We start from the raw sequence: 23862 nt of genomic DNA, 5'->3' as shown, positions 1-23862 counted from the left end.
GCAGCTCCCGGAGGACGCGGGAGCGGGCGCTGCCCACGGGGGCGGCCGCCTCAGCAGCGCTGTAGAGCTCGGTGAGCAGCCCGCTCACCAGCGACGAGGTGCGGCTGGGCCGGCCGCTGCTGGGACCCTCCTCGTCCTCGTCCTCCTCTTCCTCCTCGGCCAGGCTGTCAGCGCTGCTGCCCGCCCTACCACCGAGGCCGGGCTCCCCCACCTCCATCTTCCGCGGCAGCGCGGCGTCGCCGCCGGCAGCGCCGAGTTCCGGGCTCGGCCCGTTCCACAGCGAGACGTGGGGGGGCGGGAGAGCCAAGGCCGGCGGGCCGCTCCCCCGCACGCAGGAGTGCCGTGCCTGGCGTGACTCCCTCCCCACGCACCGCGCGGCGTGGTAGAGGCCGGCGGCGGCCGACGGGGGCGTTGCACCTGCTGAGGGGCGGGGAGGGCGGCCTCGCCTCTCCTCACGGCGATAACCTCGGGGGCCGGTCCCCGCCGCGGTGCGACTGCCGCAAAGGTCACCCCCGTCCTGCTGTCTGTCCCGCTCCTGCTCCCTCGCCGGTGCAGCCCCGAGCGGCGGTCTGGTTCTGTTAACGCGCTGCGCCTCCTCAGAGGAAGGCCGAGGCGAGGGCGTGAGGAAACGTATGGCATAAGTTCAGTCACGTAACCGTGAGACTGTAATTATGCTGCTGTAAGTCATCGTAAAACAACATAAAAACCGGAGTTGATGATAGGGTTTGTACGGCCACCAGAGCTGGGTGCGCCTGGGGTTTGGCTGGGGGAGCCGTGTCGCTAGCGCATGGGGTGGTGCCCGGAGCCCGTGCGCTGCGCTGAGTAACGCCGCTGCGGCTGCAGCCTGCTCCCCCAGACCTGCCTCGGCGCACCGCCTGCCTGCAGCAGGACGGCCCTGCGCCCCGACCGACCGCGGCCGCTGAGCCCGCGCCAGCTCCCGGGCTGCGGCTGCCGTGGGTGCCTGAGGTGCGCAGCGCTCCCCGTGCCCCCGCTGTGCTCCTTGTCTGTTCCTGCCTTCTGCTTGTTCCTCATTATTCACAGTATTTTCCTTCAGAACGAGAGCTCATCGGCTGGGACAGTCGGAGGCGATGGCCCTGCAAGCAGACCAGGCGTACGCTGCCGGACTGATGGGGCCAGCTTTGCAGCGTCAGCTAATTAACGTCAAGAATTTGGTAGCAAGCCACAGTATTTCATCACAAAAAATACCCTCTCAGAACAAAACACTGTGTTGTTCGCCGTCACAGGTACCCGTGGCAGCGGGCAGCCCGCGCGGACAGCGAGCAGGGCGCTATGAGGGAGAACGGCGGCGAGGGACGCCGCGAGCGAGAGCCCACCCCAGGCACCGCCCCCCTCTCCCGCCCCCGCGTCAACGGCTTCGCCTGGGGGCGGGAAGTGGGCGGGGCCACCGCGGAGGGGGAGGTGCCGGGAGGAGGGGAGGGGCCGAGGGGGCGGGGCGCTCCCCGCGGCGGCGGCCGCCCGGGCCACGTGACGCCGCCCCCCCTCCCCTCCCCGCCGCTCTCCCGGGTCATATGCCGGGGGCGGGGCGGGCCCGCGCGCTGCTGCTCGGGGCTCAGCTCTGGGCTGTGCGGTGTCTCGTCTCGTCGCGGGCTCGAGCAGCACCGACTCGCTCCGTCCCTCTGTCCGGCGGCCCGCCCGTCACCGCCGCTGCGCCATGTCCCCCGCCGCGGTGGTCCGGCGGTTGGCGCTGGCCGCGCTGCTGGTGCTGAGCTCGGCGGGGGCAGCCCGGCAGGCGCGGAGGCCCAACGTGGTGCTCATCCTCACCGACGACCAGGACGTCTGCCTAGGCGGCATGGTAACCCCGCGGCTCCCCCGGCCTCCCCCCGGCCCTCGACCTCCCGCGCACCCCGCCACCAGCCCGGCCGGCTGGGGGGCGCCGCCGTGGGCCTGCCCGTGAGGGGAGCGGCAGGCGCGGGGCTGTGCGTGGGGGCCGGTGGGAGCGTTGCCAGAGGCCTCGCTCCCGCCGAGGGGTGCTCGCCGCCCGCCCGTCAGGTTGCATAGACCGGCCGTGGGCTGGGGACACTCGGGAGAGGGTGGAGAGGGCACGGCGTGAGGCGAGGGTCGCTCCGGCCGCTGAGGAGTGGCGGCCTGGGCCTGGGGTCGCAAGCGATGCAGCCAGGGCCCACCCCACAGCCGGGGACAAGGTCTCTCTCCGCGGCCTCAGGCCAAGTTGCCCCGCTAAGGGAGCGTCATGGTGGGCTTCCTCTGGTAAGCAGAGCTTCTCTGGGAAGCCACCGAGGCTCAAGTGGGTCAAGGCCGGGGCTTCTCTAGTGCAGCCTCTGCAGCTGCAGGTAGCCCTTGAAAACTCCCCATACTTCTGCTCTCTTGGGCTGCCTTGCGTAACCGCTGCGGTCACACGAGGCCCTAGCAAAAAGGCATGCTGAATGCCTAAAAACTGTGGTGGTGGGTCTTCTGTCAGTTAGAAATACAGCCACTTCAACTCCTTACATTTTTAGCTGATTTCATTTTGGTACCTTTCTTCCAGACCCCCCTAAAGAAGACTAATGCTCTCATTGCACAGATGGGAATAACCTTCCTAAATGCAGTAAGTGTTTACGTTAATTCTTTGAATTTCTGAGGTATGTGTGTTCGTGTAGTTTGTATCTTAGGTAACCTAAAAATCTCAAAACTGGCAACGGTTTTATGAAGTCTGTATGTATGTGCGTGGGTCTTCTAAATTCAGTCTAACTACTTTTAGGTCTCAGAATGAGTATAGCTCAAGGTCATGTTCAGAATCTGAGCAGGAGAGTTTCACTTACTAAAAGTGCTTGTGCTAACTTCTTTAAGCTGTAAGTAAAACAGCAATCTGAGTATTTTTATTACAAACTGAGAAGCATTAGAAGAAGCTATTTAAAACTTTCAGCTTCATGCATGCTGAAAACCCACTTCACTCTTCATATTCTAATGTATTGCTATGGCTAAAATAATGGAGTGAATCAATGGGCAAATAGTATTTTAATGGATACTTGCTGCTGTATAAGAACCACATCTAATCTGGGGAGGGGGTTGAAGGGCATATGCTGCAGAAATCTAAAACCGGTTTCATGTGCAGCTTTCCACTAGTGAAAATATGTGGGATGTAATTCTGTGTGTCCAGAAAGAAGTATGCTCTAATGTTGGTGAACTTTTTAGTCAACCTATTAGCTGATATTTCAAAACTATAAATTTTGACGAAAAATCATTTTACAATGTCAATCTTGCATCTCTTCATCTTGTCTTTCCAGTACGTTCCCAGTGCCCTTTGCTGTCCCAGTCGAGCTAGCATTTTAACAGGGAAATATCCACATAATCATCATGTTGTCAATAACACTCTGGAAGGAAACTGTAGCAGCAAGTTATGGCAGAAGATTCAAGAACCATACACCTTCCCAGCACTGCTCAAAAATATGTGTGGTTATCAAACATTCTTTGCTGGAAAGTATTTGAATGAGGTATTGTGTGCTTATTTTTTTTACTGTCACGCAGTTCATTTGCATTTGTCCACCTTTCTAAAACATTCAGTGATTTTTTTTTTTTTATTTGTAGCTGATGGTGGGTGCCCAAAGTGTTTAAATTGGTGTTACTTGGATGAACAGTTCTCTTTGCTGAGATGGGATAAATATAATGCAAAGTTCAAATCTTTAACTTAACTTGGTTAAAATCAGGTTCTGTAGGTGCCTGAATGTTTTTCAAAGTTAATTTTGAAAGGATGACGGAATCCAAAGGCTTTTTTAGTATGTTCAGATGTGTTAATTTTCAGACATTATGATTTTAATGACTGGGGGAAATGGATAGGTGATTGACATGTAGTATTGAAGAACACAATCAAGCCAGTGCCAGACCAGGCAAAATATTAGAATAAAGTTAAAGAAAAAAAATGTGTTTGTCTCAATATTCCTGACTGATACATCGCCTTGCATCAGAGGACTATTTTCTTTTTAGCAGTTAATATGGTATTTTAAGTATTAAATGTCCACTGAGGAAAATTCATCAGGAGAGCAGATATTATTTGAGCTCTTTACAGAGGTTGCCCAACTCTTTATTATTGAATCACTTGTATGTGTGTGCTTTTGTTTTTTTGTTTTTAACTAAGCTGTGGTTTGTAGTAGTTTATGGTAAGCTGTAAAATTCAGCGCTGAAAGCTCTAAGATCAGGTGTTCCTCTTGTGTGATGGAATTGTATTTGGAGCTAGATGAATTACAGGGTTCTTAACAGCAGTATTTTCCTTGCATCTCTTGGTGGAAAATGCTGGTGGAATAACGGAACATTAATTTTTGTTGCCAGACACAAATTTGTTTCTGCTGATGTCCTGAGGCAGCTAGGGGAAGGGAAACTTATCTGGCTTCCTCTGAGCATCCCTTGACTCAGCATAGTCTCCTGTCCCTGCAGTTAGGCGAGCCACGTAGATGGGAGAGGGCAGCCCTGAGAAAACCCATTGTGTTGCTCTGAGGCAATCTCTGGTTTGAATTTGGCACCAATTCATCAGCTGCTTGCCTTTTTTTGCTGGCTTAAAGGCTAATTGTTGTCGATTATTTGGCACTGAGGTGGCAAGAGGCTAGCATTGCTTACAGTTTGCACCCCCTTTAGGGGAGGATGAGGGAAGCTGTTGGTCTATGCAAAAATTTCTTTAGTATCTTGTGAACTGTTATCACAAAGCCTAAGAGTGTCTTGTCATGTGCGTGTTTTGATCACCTCTCATTAGCTGATGATGTACTTACTATATGTTCTCCAGGATCTCTGTGTATTTTCATGTGCAGAGTAGAACAGGGAATAAGATTTAAATTTTATTGGTTAATGCCAAGCTTTCAGTTAATGTCTTTCTAGTTATTTAACCCTGGTCTCTTTAACATACGTTTTTATATGCATATATATTTGGTTTTTTCCATTCTGAAACTGGATTTGGATTAATGCAGTTTATGACTAGTCTTGAATAAAGCACACGAATATGAAACATAATTTCTAGCTTTTATTCATCATAATCAAAACTGTGAGTCATGGTCTGTCTTTTTTCAGTACGGAGCGGAGGATGCAGGGGGAGTAGGTCATGTCCCTCCTGGATGGAGTTTTTGGTATGCTTTGGTATGTGACTGTTCTTTTTTTAAAATACTCAATTTTGGTTGCTTTGTAATCCAACTCATGTTCTAACTTTGCTGGTCATGAAAGAGCAGGCAAAGAACATCTATCAACTTAATGTAAATTTTCTTTTTTCTTTTTTTCTGTATTGCGTATCAGATCCTTAGCTTTCATAAAGGCTACTCCTACTAAGGTGCCTGGGGAAAACCCCTGACTTGTAAAGCCAAAGCAATGTGAGATAGTACTAAAATAAGTTTTGTTGTTGGAGACCAGTTCTGAGAATTCTTGCGGTGTCCTTGTGACAAATGCTTGTTGGGAGCTCATTTTGATTATTTCAAGTAATCGGTGTACGTGTTACTTTGTCTAAATATGCACACGACTTTTCTTTTTCACAGGAGAAAAATTCAAAGTACTACAACTATACTCTTTCAGTAAATGGCAAAGCTCGAAGGCATGGTGAGAACTACAGTGTAGATTATCTGACGGATGTACTGGTAAGAAATTTTACACCACCTGTGTTACAGAAGCTGCTTATGACCAGATAATGCTTCATGCTGGGGGCCTGGGGAAGGTGGGGATGATAATTTGTTAGGCTGCATTAGTTCATAAATACGTGATCGTGCTGTCGTGATGGTGCGTGGGCATTATCAGCACAGCAAGATTCTGGGTATATTTAGAAACAACAAGTTTGTGTGTATGAGCTGTGGAGAGGAAAGGGATTCCAGTTGCCCATTTGCTAGCCAGTAGCCTCACTGAGAGGTTAATACTGAGTGCTGTGGTGCATGAGGAACATGATGTATGTAGGTAATGTCTTAAATTACTTCATAGAGGGATATATTTCATTACAATACACAACTTTTGTAACAGATTAACTGGACCAAGATTTCAGTGGGAAGTTAAGCATGTAAAAATAACTTTATACCATGTTTTGTTTGTTAGATATTATGATGTGTTAGTATCTTGTAATCTCTTAACTAGTCAAGCTTATAACTTGGAAGTATCAAAGGCTAATCGATCCTTCATAGTGTGTGAGGGCAATGTATGGACTATGCCAAAATGTGTAGCTGACCGGGGAGTCTTTAGCCTCTTTATCCTCTTAAGGTAAAGAGAGGTAACAAAGATAGCAAATACTTAAAGGAAAGTAGGAAGAGTTGCTTTAGCTCTCTTGAGGCCCTGTTTAGCACGTAGTATTAGCTTGAAGGTTTGGTTGGGGGCAGGGGGAGGGGAGGAAGTGTTCCCCCTGCCTGCCACGCTGGAGTTAATTTGACATGCTGTTAGAGTGTATGAGTTGGCGGTGTTGGGAGCTCACATGCAGCACTCAGGAAAATTCTTCTCAGAGAAGTCCCTTCGTGCAGTTAATCTGTAGTCTTCCATTGAGACCCTAATGAGTTTTGTTCCAGTGGGTTCTTGAACATAGCTGCTTACTAGGAACAGAACTAATTGATGTTTCTTAGGGTACTGAACAGCTGTCTGATTAAATTTAGATTTACACTGTCTAAAGCTAGATTGGAATTGATGAGCCAGAAGTGAGAGTATCCTGTTACTGGCAAGGTACTGGTCTTTTTTGGTCCTTCAGTAGCTTGTAAGCGTTTTGACCAACAGGTTATTGCTGCATAAACCTCTTAATTCTGGTGTGTTACCTATTGATGCAGCAGTGTATTACGATTTTCAGTGTGTTGCATTCTACCTTTTGCCTGAAGTTACCAAATATGTATTCAGCATTTCAGAGCTAGTGTTTGAGTTCAATTCACTCGATGAGCAGTGCACAGGAGTACATCACTTATGCAAAGTTCTTGTGTTGCTTGATGTGATGCACAAGCTTTCTTGTCCTGACTAAGGACATCTAGATACTTAAGTCTGGTATTAAGAAACTTAACACCTGGATCTGTCAACTGCAGTCCTGACACATTGCAGTTTAAGCTCCTAAAAAAATCTAAACTCTGTGACTTTACCTACATCATACTGGTTTCTGAACCAGGTTTTTGAACTTCACACGGTTCTTATCCTCCCTTAACTCTGTCATATAACTGAAGTCCAACCACACTTGCTTAGATGCAGAAGTTAGGAGGAAGGAAGAGGAGGGAATTCCTAGTGTATTATTACTTCTAGAGAAAGAAAAGGATATCCAAAATGGGGTATACTAATCAGACAGGAAAGGAAAATGTTGCAAGATTTGAATAGTGAAGAACTCATCTGCGAGTAGTACCTTTGAAGCTTTAATTTCAAAGGTTGACTGAGCGAACGCCAAAATGGAACTCGCAATCTCTTCGAACTTGCTACTTGAAATTGTGTATAGGCTGAAACGAAAATGAAAGTGCAGTGAAGTGGCGTGAGTGGAGTTTGGCACTCTCCTTCACTAGAGCTGCTGGCTTCACCAGCAGAAATGCGGCACTCCTTTGAAACTAGGAGCTTGCTACAGAATGAGCCTACACTATAAACAGTGGGGCTGAAAAACTTTTTCAGAACTATTTCTGAAGACAACTGAAACTGCTAAACTGGGATCTATCAGGCAGGAGATGGCATCTGAGAGCCTCAGACCGTGTTAAAGAAAGCTCCAGTTTTACTTGATGAAAGCAGAGTTTAAATGGATTTTATTGACACTTGGAATAAGCACAAACTTTTGATAAGTTTTCCAGGTCTAAATTATGCAAAGGTCTGAAGTAGAAAGCTGTTCAGGGATGTGGGACAAATGATTTGTTTAACATGAATACTTGGGAATTTTTTATCACGATCTGCTCTTCTGGATACTTGTAGATGAGCAAGCAGTAAGTTTCTGAAATAGTTTAAATGTTCCCAGTACTACTGAGCTCTACTTCAGTTATGAATATCTAGTTTGGATTTTTCAAATACTTGCTGTTTTCCTTTGGAGGTATGACTTTTCTTCTCCAACAAAACTGTTCACAGGCCAACATGTCACTGGACTTCTTGGAGTATAAATCTAATTTTGAACCTTTCTTTATGATGATCTCAACCCCAGCACCACACTCCCCTTGGACAGCTGCTCCACAGTATACAAAGAGCTTTCAGAATGTCAGTGCACCAAGAAACAGCAATTTTAATATTCATGGAAAGGTAAGCTAACTAGCAAGAATCTGCATAGATTATTCTACTAGTTTGTGAGAGCAGTGGGCAATGACCCTGCCTTGCATATTAAGTTTAAACAGTGAGAAGAATAGGCTAATACCATGATTACTGGTTATGTTAATCAGCCTTTCAGGGTAAGATATGTTTATTGTGACTTTGAGATTTTTGCATACCAATATATATTCTAAAAAAAAAAATGTAGTGGCAAAAATAAGGCAGTACAATGGAATTGTGCTTGATAAATGGAAGAAAGTTAATTCCTTGTCCAATTTCCAGACTCTTCTGAAGCTCTTAAAATGTTCTTCAATCACTCTCTCTATCTTCAGGAGAACACATAGGTAGGGTGGAACACAAAGGCTCAGGTGAAGAGTGACAAGAGCCTGGTCTTCCTACGCACATCTGCTCGTGTGGATGGGTGGTCCATTACTTGAGCTCATGGCAAAGCTGTCCCTAGATGACCAGCGTATCAGACTAACCAGAAGGCTTTGTGAAATCGTGAACCACAGGGCCCAGGGTCACTAAGGACTTTGAGAACTCACCTTTCACTTATTGAAATAACCTGTAACCAGAATTGCTGAGCCTAATGTTACAAACTCGCAGACATCCTTGTGACAGGGCAGTACCTTCTGCTGCCAGTAAACTTGGCCAAATATGGTCTAGCTCAGACTAATCTGCTGCTACTTACTCTGCCAATAAGTGACAGTGAAAGTCACAAACAGTAATTTACAGAGGTTTTATATTTTTGATTCAGTTTAAAATATAGAACTCACTACTGTTCAGTGTTCAACTGATTCAATTCAAGATTTGCTCCTAATCTTGAGATACCATTACCTAAATGCCTCTCTGGAGCCCAGTGATACCTCTTCTAAGGTCACTCTGACTCATGTATTACAGGTTGAAACTTATTTTCTAGTTGATGATTGTAGCTTGCAAAATGACCATGTGCTTATCAGCGTGATACAAAAACATGAATGAAAGGGCAGAAAAGGGCTGCAGGCAGTAATGAATACTTTAGCCCAAACTGTTAAGTTTTGAACAAGGGAGTGGGAATCAGACTTTTTTTTTTACCCATAAAAGGATCCCTAATTTTGTCTTAGATTCTATTACTGTAATAACTGAATGCTTTTAAAATAGAGAGCTGGAAATAACTTGACCAGCAAAGTTAGCAGCTAGCCAAAAAATACAGCGTGGGAGTTCCCTCATGTGGAGCAAAAGCTCTGCATATGCCGATATAATACAAAGCAAAAAACCAGACTTACTTAATGTTTGGTAGTTAATATCTGTGGATACAACAGTTTTACTAGTTTTCAGAATAGGAACAGACTAGCATTACCCTTCCTAGGCACAATAGCTACAATCATTAACAGTGTGCATTTCTATAATTGGCAGTGTTGCCGTCGTGGAGCCTAACTCTTCTTTGAGCTTTGCTGTTTTCTAGGGCAAACACAATTCCTGCAATAGCAATAAACATGTACGTAGGTTCAGACCCTCAAGTCATTGATGTTGTAATGCTTGCTAGACAGTCTTGCATTGTACAGTCTTGATTCCTAAATTAATGTTGCTTAGCTTCCTTACACAGTATGAGGGCAAGGGGTACTAAAAGCAGCCATCTAGGCAGAATCTCTGCATGAAAAACAGGAGTTAAGTTGTTGTCAGACTCTGGCCAGTGGTGTGCACTTTAACTTCTGCTTAGGAACATAGCTCACAGCTGAGGAAAAGTGATGGGTAGCTGTCTGGTTTCCCAAGCAGAACTATTGATAGCCCAGATGAGTGGTTTATCTAAGCTGTTCTGAGAGAGAAGCTGATTAAGATGTGTTGAGTATTTCTCTTGTATGCATTGTTTTTTCTGCAAAATTGGAGCACAGCTGTGTTCAGATTCTGCTGGCAAGATACGGTATGCTGTCTCAAGATCTCATAAAATTTCTTTGCAAATGGGATATAGGGAGGCAGCAGGAGTGGTAGACAGCTTTGTACTTATTTGGTGAAAGAGGCTTGACAGAGACTGACAGGGAAGCAGATTTGAGGACTCTGAGTCAGTGTGAAGTTTATTGAAATCCACAAAGATGTTTGGGTGCTGTGTGAAGTTTTTGAAACTTCAGAGAAAGGTAGAAAGAACAAAATACTCCAGAAAAGAGGAAGATTCTACTGCACTAGGTGATTTATCTGACTGAGTTACCCAGCATGGTTGTGCCTTATGGAGCGCCTCTCCTGAGCCTACCTCTTGTGAAAGGTGGCTGGTGCACAGGTGACACTGCCAGCTCCTTCAGTCTCTGAAGAACTTATGCTGAGCTGCAGATGGGGTTTGTGATGTCTTTCCTTATTTTTTCCTCTCTCAACCAACATGCAAATCCTAGATGTTTGGTCTTGATTATGCTGTGAGTTTTCTTGCTGAGATAGACTTAGTGTCTCTCCAGAGAACTGTTTTACAACTACTATAAGAGAGATCTGAATAGAATCATAGAATCATTTAGGTTGGAAAGGACCTTTAAGATCGAGTCCAACCGTAAACCTAGCACTGCCAAGTCCACCACTAAACCTAGCACTGCCAAGTCCACCACTAAACCATGTCCCTAAGTGCCTCATCCACACGTCTTTTCAATACCTCCAGGGATGGTGACTCCACCACCACCCTGGGCAGCACATTCCAATGCTTGACAACCCTTTCAGTGAAGAAACTTTTCCTCATATCCAATCTAAACCTCCCTGGCACAACCTGAGGCCATTTCCTCTTGTCCTATCGCTTGTTACTTGGGAGGAGAGACCAACACCCACTTTGCTACAGCCTCCTTTCAGGTAGTTGTAGAGAGTGATAAGGTCTCCTCTGAGCCTCCTGAATACAACTGAATTGGAGTAAACTGGACATGGTATTAAGTCTCCATGACAAAAATCTCTCCTTCAGTCAGCAAGAACAGAAAACAGGGGAACTGAATAACTGCAGGAGATATGAGTAACTTCATTGTGAATCCCTAAAGCCTGAGCCTGTTCAGAGTCATTTGCTTGTGACAGGAGGGAAATTGCATAACAAGAGGCTCTATGGAGAGGAGTGACCAACTAAATACAGGCTCTAGCTGAGTGATGAGTGGGTCATCCCTGACCTACTAAATGAAAAAGTGTAAAGCTGCATTGACATGACTTTCTCCTTTATTCTGCTCCCCACTAATACTAACCTTCACATTGTTCACAACAGACCTTCCCATGTATTTGTACAGCAGCTAACCCAGTTCAGACTGGTGCTTCAGGATGTGGGAGTGTGGCTTTTCATATGAGTTAGATCATCTCTGTTACTTCGGGGAGATGGGTGAAGGCAGAAAGGGAGGGGCTGTTTCTGAAAGTTGGTAATGTGGCTAGAAGAATCATTAATGCTTCAGCAAAATAAATGCTCTTGTTCTGGAGTCAAAAAATCCAGATAAAATGGTAACGTTTCTGTTCCCCCCCAGTAGTCTCCAGCCCTGAGTTCGTAGGCTACCAAGAATCTGACAGCGGCACCATTACAGATCTTTGTCCTCACCTGTCCATAAATTAGGTAGTCCTAATTGCTTTTGATGCAGGAGTTCCTCCCCACCTCTCTACCTGTGTGTTAGGATGCTTGCAAATCTTAGTCCCAAAAGAACCCCACTTTGACAACCAAGTCCAATCTTACAATGCTGCTCAATCCTTCAGGTTTTTTTTCATCAGACCTGTCTCAGGCTATCAGACTTTGATCTCTGGGAGAGCCTTCCCTAGCTCCTTTCATAAATTTCTTCCCTGAACTGCTTTGAAAAGATCCACAGTTATTTTCTTCTCACCAAGGGCTGACCATAATGGAGCTGTAATATATTCTACTCCTGCATCTTAGATTTTACCTGAACCGAGAGGAAAAACTGGAGTCAGGTCAGTTTGATAGCATTGCCTGGCTTTTTCACAGGAATCATGTGGATGTTTTACCCTAAACAACATTTTTGTTTGGCCTAAGGAAGGTAAAAGCTGGTACTTCTTCCCTACACTGATCTTTTTTGTCTTTTTTTCTTTAGAACAAGCACTGGTTAATTCGACAAGCAAAGACTCCAATGACTAACTCTTCAATAAAGTTTCTTGATGATGCTTATAGAAAGCGGTAAGAATTTTTTGTTGCTTAAGATTTCTACTCAGAAATTTTATTGCTTTTAAAAAAAGAAAAGGTTTTTTAAAGTGTTGTAATAAGTCTGAGGATAGATGTCAAATTACCTGTAATAGTTCTCTGGCATCTGTCTCAGCAGACCTGACTTCTGGTTTACTTTTTGCAAAGAAACTTGTCATTGACTTCAGAAATATTTTGCTCCCAAATGCTGCCATCATTCATCACAAAAAAGACCGGTCATGCTCGGTGTCTCTACTGCTTCTTTTTCAGTGCACGACAGGTTTTCATGAAAAATGACCTTACTTTCTACTTCACCTGAATTCCAGATTCTTGCATGATGCACATCAAATGTGATCGATTTGTCTGCCAGCTAATCTGATTTGTTAACCTTGGCTCTCAGCCTGTGGTCTTTTTACATGGGAATACATGACTGGCCAAGGCGGGTGCTTGATTCCTTTTTATAAAAGGGGATGTGGGAAGTAACATGAAGATACAGCTTGTTCCCTTTTCTTAATAGAAAGGAAAGGTATTTGTTTACACTGTAGGAGTATTTTCTTTAAAAGCTCTGAAACAAACGTTAACTGCTCAAAATGGAGTTTAATACTTAAAGTTAAGCTATCAGGCATTCGCTTGTCACTTTGGAGATGGAAAACCAAGATTTTTCAGGCTCTTGCTTTATAAAACATGAAGGTGGAATACACAACAATCTTAAATTAAGCCTGGAGACAACAGGATCCAGGAGCTGAATAACTCTAGTTAATTCAGCATAATACTAGTCTGTGGGGGCTTGTTATTGACTCATCAGAAGCAGTCACTTGTCTCAGTGGCAGACCCCATGACAAAGGAAAGAATAACTTGTAGCTGTTCAAGGCATTAGACATACTGCAATAATGGACCCTGGTATTGTATGAGTAATACAAAATAGCCAATGTAGTTTTCAAGCAGAAAGGATCCCATATAAACAATAAAATTCATGGCAGTCTTGTATTTTAATATTAAAAACTAGATACAAAGAACTAATAACAAGTGACCTTGCAGGAGATAACTGACTCTTTGCCACTGTGTTGCTTCAAAGTTGGTCTTGACCGTCTCCAGATAAGAAGTACTCGGCATTCTGATGTCTCTCTCAGACACTACAGAATAAAATCAGTAAGAACTGAAGACAGTCTATTGCTATCTTAAATTGCAGCCTCGAATAGTACAGTATAGTAATCTATGAAGTTTGTTTTCAGAATTTGCAAGGAAAATAATCTACTTACCATGCATACACTGACTTGAAGCAGAATATGAATGCCCCACTTGCAAGTCAGAATTATTCTAAATTTTTCATACACTAATATGAATTACTTTGTTTCTATATAGGTGGCAAACTCTGCTGTCAGTAGATGACCTGATAGAGAAACTAGTGAAGAAACTGGAATTGAATGGAGAATTAGACAACACATACATCTTTTACACATCAGATAATGGCTTCCACACTGGTAAAGTTTTCAGTGCTTACTGAATGTTTGTAGAAGATCTAGGAATCGCATAACATTTCACCCTCATGACCACTCCAGAAAATGGGAACAGCAGCTGTGGAAAACTGTAGACATGAGAAATACTGACTTGAGTTGCAGTGTGGGGTGTTTGGGGATTTGATTGTTTGTTTGGTGTTTGTTTGTTTGTGGTTTTTAGCACTAATCTCTACCACTGTATCCTGGTATACATAAAATTAGGACAGAAATGGAGGAAGTGTCTCTGTGTTCTGTAGGAAGAGTTGCCATGAAAGAGTTAACCAGTAAAAATCTGCCAAAGACCTGTCTGTATCATGTTGTGCAACTAAAAATGCAGTATCTAAGCTGTTAAACTTTGTAAGATACGGCTTATACTTTGAAGGTGTTTGTTCCTATCCTCCACTTTGTTAATATAATTCAGGTTAAGAACCTTTTCTGACTACTTAAAAAATTGGTTGCTAGAAATAATGTGACACAAGACTCTTAAAACATAAAACAAGAAGCCATTTAACTTTTTCCATTTTCTATTGTATAGGCCAGTTTTCTTTGCCAATAGACAAACGGCAGCTGTATGAGTTTGATATCAAAGTTCCGTTGCTAGTTCGAGGACCAGGGATAAAACCAAATCAGACAAACAAGGTAAGAAAGAAGTGAAATCAGAGTGTGGATTTACTTTTAATACTGTTTCACCGTTACCAACTTTAGGTAATAATTCATCCTCCTGCATATATATGTATTAATGAAATGAAATATATGGAGTTGTAGAAAGTGCAAAGACCTCATTCTAAAAAGCTGTGTGTTCTTACTTGAATCAGTAAATTTAAGTAATTGTAGGCTACAGAAATAAATGAAATGTGAAGCTTGCTTTCCAAAGACCCTACCCTTGCTTGTGAATGTTACAGGATCCATTAGCCTATAAGGATGAAATTAAGTAGTGTTTAGGTGTACTTAAAATTACAACTACTTAAAATACAGGAGTTCCATTACATCTGTTAGGTTCTGGTCTTCTGAAGTAAGTTTTCCTCACCCTGCAGATGCTTGTTGCAAATATTGATTTGGGTCCCACTATTCTGGATATCGCAGGGTATGACTTGAATAAGACCCAGATGGATGGGATGTCACTATTGCCACTGTTGGTAAGTAGGTGGACAGGGGTAGTAACCAATAATTCTTGCAGGGGTTATTCTTCAAAGTGAATACTACTTCCTTTGATAGTCCCAGTCAACTCACAACCCAGATTCTTCCCTTGATGGCATTTTCACACGGGATGTTCGTAGCTTAATGAAAAAAGTAGGCATGCTGTTTAAATGCAGATGTATTTTGATAAGCCCTACAACTTTATGGTCATTTTGTAATAGAAAGTTGTGCCATCCTTAGGCTAATCCTGCCATTTGTAATGATTCCTGTTTTGAAGGCTGTATGTTGTTTCCACCTTGCATTCTCCCTCCCCGTTTTCCTTAGGATTTCTCAGGATAGACATAGGAGAAAAGCAGACTGCTCTTCCTTAACTCTTTGGTTTGCCTCAATTTTCTGTAGACCTAGTGTTTCCCCCTAAACTCTGGAAAAATGCATGTGGTTTTCTAAAGTAAACCTGACCTTTGCAATAAGTGAGCAGAAGCCTATTTAAATAAAGCTGCTTGCAGTTGATCCTTTTAGTTTTAATTAAATTTAGTCTATAAATTGAAGGCAGCTTACTTGGAAATGTAGGGGATCATCCAGATTTAAAACAGTGCTTTGCTTTTAAAACCTTGTATCCAAACCTTAAGCTGTTCTTTAGACAGAAGCAGGTAAAAGGCATCTAGTTTAAACTCTGACGGAATCAAAACTCTGAAACTCATTGTTTTGCTGTATATGCCTGTGATGGTGCTGTATATAAACTTTACACTTAGTTCTCCCTCTGTCTTTTAAAATGCAGCTACAAATAGAGCAGCTTAAAACTTAGTTGCTTCTTCAAGCTGTTTATCTTTTCTTACACTGAGGGTATCTTTTTTTTCCATCTGTTGTGATAGTCTGATATAAACCAAAAAGAACCAGCCTCATTACAGGGATCTTGTCTGTAACGTAGTAGTATCTGGCCATGTGGCTCCTATTCAGTGTTACTGCATGATTCTTTATCAATCGAAGATAGCACTTTAAACCCTCATGAGAAGGTGTACTAATATTTTTGGGGTTGGATTCCTTGTCTTCCAGCTACACAAGACATTCTAACGTAAGGCTGAATATTACTTGAACTGACTCAAACTAGGGACAGTGAATCTAAGTGCTGTGTAAGCAGTGAGCAGGTGTTATACCAGGCATGGAGAATTTCTTCTGTTTCACAGTGCAATGTTAACACAGTCATGTTAACCTCTTGTCCTAGAGAGGAGACAAAAATGTGACATGGAGATCAGACTTCTTGGTAGAGTACCAAGGAGAAGGATACAACGGCAGTGATCCTACCTGTCCTGGCCTAGGACCTGGAGTCACAGTAAGCAGGACACGATTTGTTAATGTTAGAAAATAGCTGCTGAATTAAACCTGTTTGCTGTGTGGACTAACTTGGTTCTGTAAGTAAGCTCCCAGTGTCTTGGTAAGTAGGAGCTAGCTCTGTAGGTCCTGTGCAGCATTTAAGAAGACATCCAGCTATGCAGAACTGATGTGTCCATATGACCATACAGAACACAGTCACCCTTTCAATGGGAATCTATAGGGCCTCAGGGCTGGAGAAATACACAGGAGGGTGTGGGCTTTGCAAAGTGGGTGGCAACGACATCGTGTTCCTTCTAAACTTCCAGTGACCTCATAGCATAATTCTTATCTGTAACTATTATTTAAGTTACTAGCTACTTCCTGAATCAAAGGAGGTTTGCTTTAAGTAAAGTATCCCATTGGTGTTGCCTTCAGTAGTGTGTGTTGTGCTGTTCTCTTCAGTGTATGTACATTAGCTTCCCTGACAAAATGCACTTAATCATAGTGAGTTTAATCACAATGCTTTCTCAAACTTAGAAGAGCTGAGTTTTTGCTTAAAATTCCCAGTGGAGACTTGCATATGTTAGACTAAGATTGTGGTGCAGTTGGCTTAAGCTGGTATAGACTGTAGGAAAAGGATTGCTAGTTCATCTTTTTTCCTGCTCTGAGGTTTTTGTTCACTGCTCACTTCACAGCACTGCTTCCCAGACTGTGTCTGTGAAGATTCCTATAACAACACATATGCTTGTGTAAGGACACTGTCAACTTCCTGGGATCTGCAGTACTGTGAATTTGATGACCGGGAGGTAAGTCTCTGGCTGACTAGCAGATGTCAACTGTTCACAACTGTGTGAGCGACTGTCTGCACTGTTATCTGCTCTCAAGGTTTCCATAAAGTACTCTGAAAAGCAGATTAGCATTGCTTGCAGGATAAACAGTGAAGTACTTATCTACTGGTGAGAATGTCTAACCAAAACTCTGTTGGGGTTCTGGGAAGAAAGAAAAAAAGGGAATGGGGGGGAGTGAGGAAGGGACAGTAGTCTAAACTATGATTATCCCCTTCTGGTATCACGTAACAGCCTCACAGGGAGCTGTGCTGGGGCTGGGTTCAGTTCTCTGTCCTACCCTAATTCCATATGGCAAAGTCTTCTGTACAACAAATGTTTTCTGTTACACTGTACCTCTGCTGTCCGTATGTTTGGCTGCAACTCTTTTCCTTGGGAAGAACTGAAATCGCAGGCTGATCATTTCTGTCCTATCGCTCATGTGTTTGCCTGGCAAAACAAGTATTTAAGCTACAACTGTGAGAAAGGTCTCTGACCTTATCTTAAGTTGTTTGGGTATAAGGGACATAATGTACCTGCTTCAGAAACTGTTCAGATCTCACTAGTGGAGCAACCCACTGCATGCACAAAACTTGGTGTGTTAAAGGGCGGATCTTTACTTGTGCCCATTTGCACACATTTGCTCCAGAGAGCATGTTGGGTGTGAGGCAACCGGGTCACAAATCTAATAAACTGCTTTGTCAACAGATGTGCATAAAGACATAAACACCAGGTATCCCTAGTTATCATGCCACCACACAAAATATTTTCTGGTAGTCCACAATGAACAACTTAAAGCAGGGGAGTAAATACCACAGGGTGATTTTTGCAGTAAGATAGCAAGAAAGACTATATAGGAGACCAAGATGCTGATTAGCAGCCCCTGCCCTTCACTTTTCCTCTCTTCATAAAAGTAGACTCCAAAGTTTATCTGATAATACACTTCATGTCACTTCTTTTTTCCAGTAAGAAGGTATGGCTGTGCTATTTCTGGGTCACTCAGCTTACCTGGGTCAGCTAAATTAAGAGTAACAGTATTGGGGAGATGCAGCAATGTGGCTTTTAAAACCTTGCAGTGAACCTTACAAGTGAGCCTGCAACCAAAGTCTGTCTGGATGCATCTTTATCTAAGTTAGACACAACCCAGCCAGTTTTAATCAACATCATCTGCAGTCAGGCCTCCTACTCTATCTAGCACAGACAAAACCTCAGCTGAATTCTTGATATGTTTGACTAGTATTTGTCCCACAGAATGGTTTAGAGATTTAATGTACCCAAAACCAAATCTGCCTTAAAATCTTCCAGACAAACCTTCTCAAAGCGTGTGCACACAAAAAAGCTTTCTTGTATTAGGGTTACAGCATTCATAGTATTCAATAGCATAGTATTCAGCATATTTTATAGATGTAGTCAAGACACCTGTCTGAGTTTAAGAGCTGGAAGTACCTGACGAGCACGTAATGGTGACGTGATGGTCATGAAACTGTGTATTTTGAGATCCATTAATGAAAAGACAGCCAGCTTAGCCGTGGCCTCTTGCTGTTGTCTTACAGTCATTAGATGGGTTCCATTTATGTGTTAGAAAAAAATCTGCAGTGTAGTAGATGAGTACTTCAGGTGGAAGTAAAAACTTCTCCAACGATACTGTACTATCACAAAACTTCAGCTTTACCTACACACTATCCTGTCTTCAACCACTTAGCTGCATGGCTAAATATGGCTTATGTGTGGGGATGCTGCAGCGTAGTTGAAAATAACATTTGAGGCTATATGCTGCCATGAAGTGTTCTTCCCAAATAATATGATTAAATGTTAATTAGCATTTATGACTTAATACAGTGCAGGAACTTTCTTCTGCAGGTGTTTGTGGAAGTGTATAATTTGACTGCAGATCCACACCAGATCAATAACATTGCTAAAACAATTGATCAAGAAATTCTAGAAAAGATGAACTATCGATTAATGATGCTGCAGTCCTGTTCAGGAGCAACTTGCCGTACACCAGGTGTCTTCGATCCCGGGTAAACACTGGTTCAATTAATTATTATAATACTTTTAAATGTAACTATATATTTTTAAAATTAAGCTTTTGTAGAGGGTATTTATAATAAAATATAATATTACTGACATACATACTGTTGTTTAACAGAGATGCTTTCCTAATGCTTCTATTTTTTAATGTTCACTCTTTATTTTAATTTAACCTACCAACTATAACTTGATGGTATTAATACTACTACTACTTTAATCTTGTCAGCCATTGTTGACTTAGAATAGCTGAAGCTTACAGCTGTGCTGAGTAGCCAGAGACAAGTGACCTCAGGTTTGCCTGGAAACAAGGAAAAGCTCTGCAGGTTTCTGTAGGCAGGAATTTTCAAAATATTTGCTGTGATTGTTCTTCGAGATGCTGTTAGCAAAGAATGTTTCCTGCAGGACCTAAGCTGTATGTAGTAGTCAGCTGTTATAAGTAAATAGCGCTTCCTAGCTCAAAATTCAGTCAGTAGTCATTTGGACTGAAGCTTTTTTAGGCACTATTTAAAATGTCCTTATAGTTGTACTACATAAGTTTGTAATTTGAGGCAGCAAAGCATTCAGTTAGAATGCATCTCCTGAATGCTTGATGTTACATATGCCGGTATGCTGTTGGTATGTGGTAGCTAGTATTTATTTCTTTGGAGGCTATCAACTCCTTAGCTGCGCATCGTTATAATTCATCTGTTGTAATACGTAGAGAGGCTGTCCCCACCACACACTGTCAAGAAAACAATTATACATGTAGCCTTGTACCAAAGCTATTCTAGGAATAAGCTGTTTCTAGAAGTGTTTGTCACTGTGGGCTAACTGTGGCTCACACCAACTCTGTTTCTTTCTATAGGTACAGGTTTGACCCACGGCTTATGTTCAGCAATCACGGTGTTCGGGCTCGGAGGTTTTCTGCACAGTCCCTATAAGGCATGTAAGAGCCTCTTGCAATCAGCTCCCACTGACCAGTTTCTCCAGTGACTGCAGCAGGTCTGTCTGTGTAACTCTCGCCGATCACAGCTGGAAGACTTTTAATGGGCTATTCAAACCCTGTGTGGAAGAAAAACCCTTGTCTTTAGCTGGTTGCCTTGTGCAATATGTATATTTTTACAGCTGAACTGTAACTCTAAATCATTAGACACAGCTAATCTGTCTTGCTCAGATAGTTGATTACCACCTTTGTCTTTCAAGTACCTTTTCATATCACAGGCACAGAGGTGAACCTATGCCTATGAATCTGAACAGTTTATTTTGTTTGAAAAATCAATAAATGCGTATTTGAGTTGGATTAGATAGGCAGGTGCTATTGCACAGTAATGCTCACCCATACTCAGTGTCACAGACTTTCTTAAAAGCTATGTTTAACTATAGGTTTCCTGTATCAAGCTCAAAGCTGTTAATGACAAAAGCAAACTAGACCCAAATAGCTTAGGAAGGCATTAGTCAAAACTGTAAGATCTGACTAGAAAGTGTCTTGTGCAGGATTAAAATCCGCATGCTAAATATTCTCTTTTCAATGAGACCACTTCAAATGAGACCAATGAATTTTGTAGGACAGCTTTGGTAGCTTGCAAACAAGAATGTAATTTCAACCTCCTTCTAGTTTGAAATGCTGGAATGGGTTACTATGTACTACTGAAAAAATTCTTAGGGTTTAGTATAGGCTTCCTAGTGACTTAAGCAAAAGAGTATTGAGACTAACAAGTATTCAAATAAGTGTGCCTGTGTTTTGAGCTAACTCCTAAGTCTGTTTTAATACAGGAACGGAAGTAATACTAAAAAAAAAATCCACAAAAAACCCCCAAACACCAGGGCAACACAGTAGAGGATCTGTCTCTAACCTCCAAATGTTTTGAATTGTCTAACATCTTAAGTTGATTAGATTCTTGAAGGTAAATTATTTTGAGGACAAGCTAGCTAAAAATAAATAAATCATTGCTCACTAGAAGTTAGGCTAAGAGGGCTATTTAGGCAGTTTAAGTGCTTCATGGAGTGTTGCTTTTTGGTTGAGACATAACTACTCAGAACCTGCAGTAAGTGGCCTTCACACCAAAGGACTGACATCAGATACCTGACTGTGGTACATTATCACTTGGTTTCCCTTTGGAAGGGTGATGTTGTCTTCAACCTTCTGATAAGGCTTATCTGAAATGCAGCCATCACTTGCACTCAAACTTGAGTGTCTTCCTAAATCTTGAAAAACACCCAAACTTGTGTTAGCATATAACTTCTGTATAGACTGATTGGCAAAACACCTTCTAGAAACACTGAATTGTGTATCTTCTGCAAGACAAGTTCATGTTGCTTGTGGGCAAATCAACTGTGTTATCAGGCAAGATAACCTATCCCTTGTCAAACAAACTGTGGCACAACTTTTTTTTTAGTTAGTTTTTTAACTAACTTTTAGTTAGTTATTTCAGATCTTTCACCCAAATAGAGAACATGATGATTTCCACTTCTGTCACAATAAAACCTTCTACTATGTAATCATTAAGTAGGCAACAAAGCATGACTCTTTCAGAACTGTGAAGGTGCATATCCTGGTGCACAGATCCACAAACTGGATACAAGCAATGCTACGGTAAGATAAGTTGAGCTTTCTTTGCTTTTAATTCTGAAGCACAGAAGTTGTGCTTCATGTAGCTTAGAGTTGCAGACTTCTGTGATGGTTAAGAGAAAGTTAGATTACAGGTTAGATTTTTGTAGAGCTTTTGTCTCCAATCTAACTCAGTGTTTCAGATCTCTAGAGTGACCAAATATTTGGAGACAAAAAATGGCTTGAAAGGTAACTTCTCAGCTGGAGCATCTGTATAAATGCAGAGGTTTTTGGATACTCAAACTACTTACATGCTTTCAAATACTCAGGACTTTTTTTTTTCCTTTCACTACAGCTTTAGCTTTATCCTGTTCGTTGTTTCTTAAGCCTTAGTATTGCCCATCAGTATCCTTCAGACTCTCTTCTGTCTAAAAACAAAACCAAAGTTGTTTTCATGCTCTTAAGCATTTTCTTGGACACTGAGCTAAATCTAAAGTTCATCTAGGTAGTGTTTTGCTCAGATAATTCTAGCAGCTTAGACTTGTTCTTTGTTTAAACTTCATTTTGTTAGCTGTATGGAGGCTAGAGTGAAATACATTGATTGTTGCATATTAAACCCTCAAAAGTTCTATCAAATCTAGATCATACGTCAAGTTTCTACTTGAGTTAAGTTTCAGTGCAAGTAATGTGCATTATGTTGCTTCTTAATAGAAAAAAAACTTCATTATGGGTACAGATGTGTAACTCTAACTTTTCTTAAAGTGATCTTAAGCCGTAACAAGGAGATTTTCTTTTGAATTATTTACTTTTTGCCTAATAACTAACATGAGAGTTGACAGAACTGATACAGATTATTCATATGTGCAACCAGGTGTTTTACCCAAATTAACACTCTTGCTACCTGCACACACCTATAAAGCATTTTGTCTGTAACTAGGCTCAGTAAGGTACATGCTCACTGCCAGAGAACCACACTATAACTGAAATCTGTCATAGGTAGTAAATGTTGCATTAAATTGAAGTTCAGAATTAAATTAGTCACTCCTTATTTAACCAGAATAGCAGTTCAGGAAAACACCTGCTTCACTCCCACTTTTGATAAAGACTTAAGAACTGTTCAGCAAAAGCGTGTGGTTGAAGGAAGAACAGGAACCAACAGCTGCCTGCCTTCCACTGCTTGTCAAGGAGTTTGTTGTCACTTGTCTGGTGCCTATTTCCACAAAGCAGTTAATTCTGAGTATTTTTACAGCCTTGAATGAACAGTGTTAATTTTTATCCTTGATGATTAAAGAAACACTATGAAGGAACTTTGACTTTTATCCAGATTGAATTCCCAACTAAGTGATTTTAAAACTAAATGGTGGTCTTGGATATTCCATTTCATATGCTATTTGACCATAGCTGTATCCGTACCTTGTTACTGAAGGCATTTGTGTTAAATAAAAGGGCCTCACTGGTACAGAGTTGGGTTTAGGTAAAATGTGACTTTTTTTTAAATTTTTTTTTTTGAATTGTTATTACCAAAAGCAGAGCTGTGAATTTTAATGATCTGATCTGGTAAAGTAAATACTTTCCAGAGAGAAATACAGTTAATAACTTTATTACATTATCCTAAACCAAAAACATTCAGTATCACCACTTCAGCATAAGTGAATACAGGTAGTACATGCTTACCTAGCACAGGCCCAGTAAATTGGGCTTCTTCATTTTGAGGAATAAAGCTGTAACAGGGACACACACATGCAAAACACACACCCAAAGCAGGTATAATACCTTTTCAATCAATTTCTAAATACAGTATTTTGTCATAATGAAACAGCCGTCATTTATTGTAATTCAATTAAAATTAATTTTATTTGTATTTCTCTCTCTCTCTGTATGTGAGCATACTTTGCTGTAGCATGTTGTGAGCATACTTCTGCTGTTTTAAACATCTGTTTAGAAAGTGCCCTTCCAGAGGATCCTGTTCACTGCCGCACTTTTGGGGAAAGAAAAAATAAACTGCCTATCAAACTTCATATCTCTGTTACTGAACTTCAGTTAAAACCTGCCAAAGGACCAAGCTGTGTTATACTTCCAAAGACTGAATTCCTAATTTATAAGCCTGTTCTCTGCTTACTGCCCTGCTGCCTAACACTGGCCACTAGTGAACTTTTCTGTGGTCACAGGGAACCTTCTGTACAGCATCTAGCATGACAACACATGACTACTTTGCATCAGGAAGAAATGTGAAGGTGAGAGAACAAATTTAGATGCAAGCTGTACTTGCTCATATTTCCTTGGAAA

The 23862-nt window shown here is 42.2% G+C and overlaps 1 protein-coding gene across 1 annotated transcript; it reads left to right on the top strand.

The window, feature by feature from the left end:
* Nucleotides 1-1672: 1672 nt before the first annotated feature.
* On the top strand, nucleotides 1673-23594 carry GNS (glucosamine (N-acetyl)-6-sulfatase). Its single transcript, XM_059816220.1, has 14 exons — nucleotides 1673-1813; nucleotides 2504-2563; nucleotides 3243-3449; nucleotides 5011-5076; nucleotides 5466-5564; nucleotides 7975-8142; nucleotides 12165-12247; nucleotides 13613-13731; nucleotides 14282-14385; nucleotides 14781-14882; nucleotides 16106-16213; nucleotides 16890-17000; nucleotides 18879-19039; nucleotides 19894-23594. Exons 1-14 carry the CDS (start codon nucleotides 1673-1675, stop codon nucleotides 19967-19969), a joined length of 1605 nt encoding a protein of 534 aa, XP_059672203.1. The 3' UTR covers nucleotides 19970-23594.
* The last annotated feature ends 268 nt before the right edge of the window (nucleotides 23595-23862 follow it).

The sequence above is a fragment of the Gavia stellata genome, chromosome 4 (assembly GCF_030936135.1).
Source record: "Gavia stellata isolate bGavSte3 chromosome 4, bGavSte3.hap2, whole genome shotgun sequence".
Taxonomy (NCBI): domain Eukaryota; kingdom Metazoa; phylum Chordata; class Aves; order Gaviiformes; family Gaviidae; genus Gavia; species Gavia stellata.
This window is presented reverse-complemented; position numbering and strand designations above follow the sequence as displayed.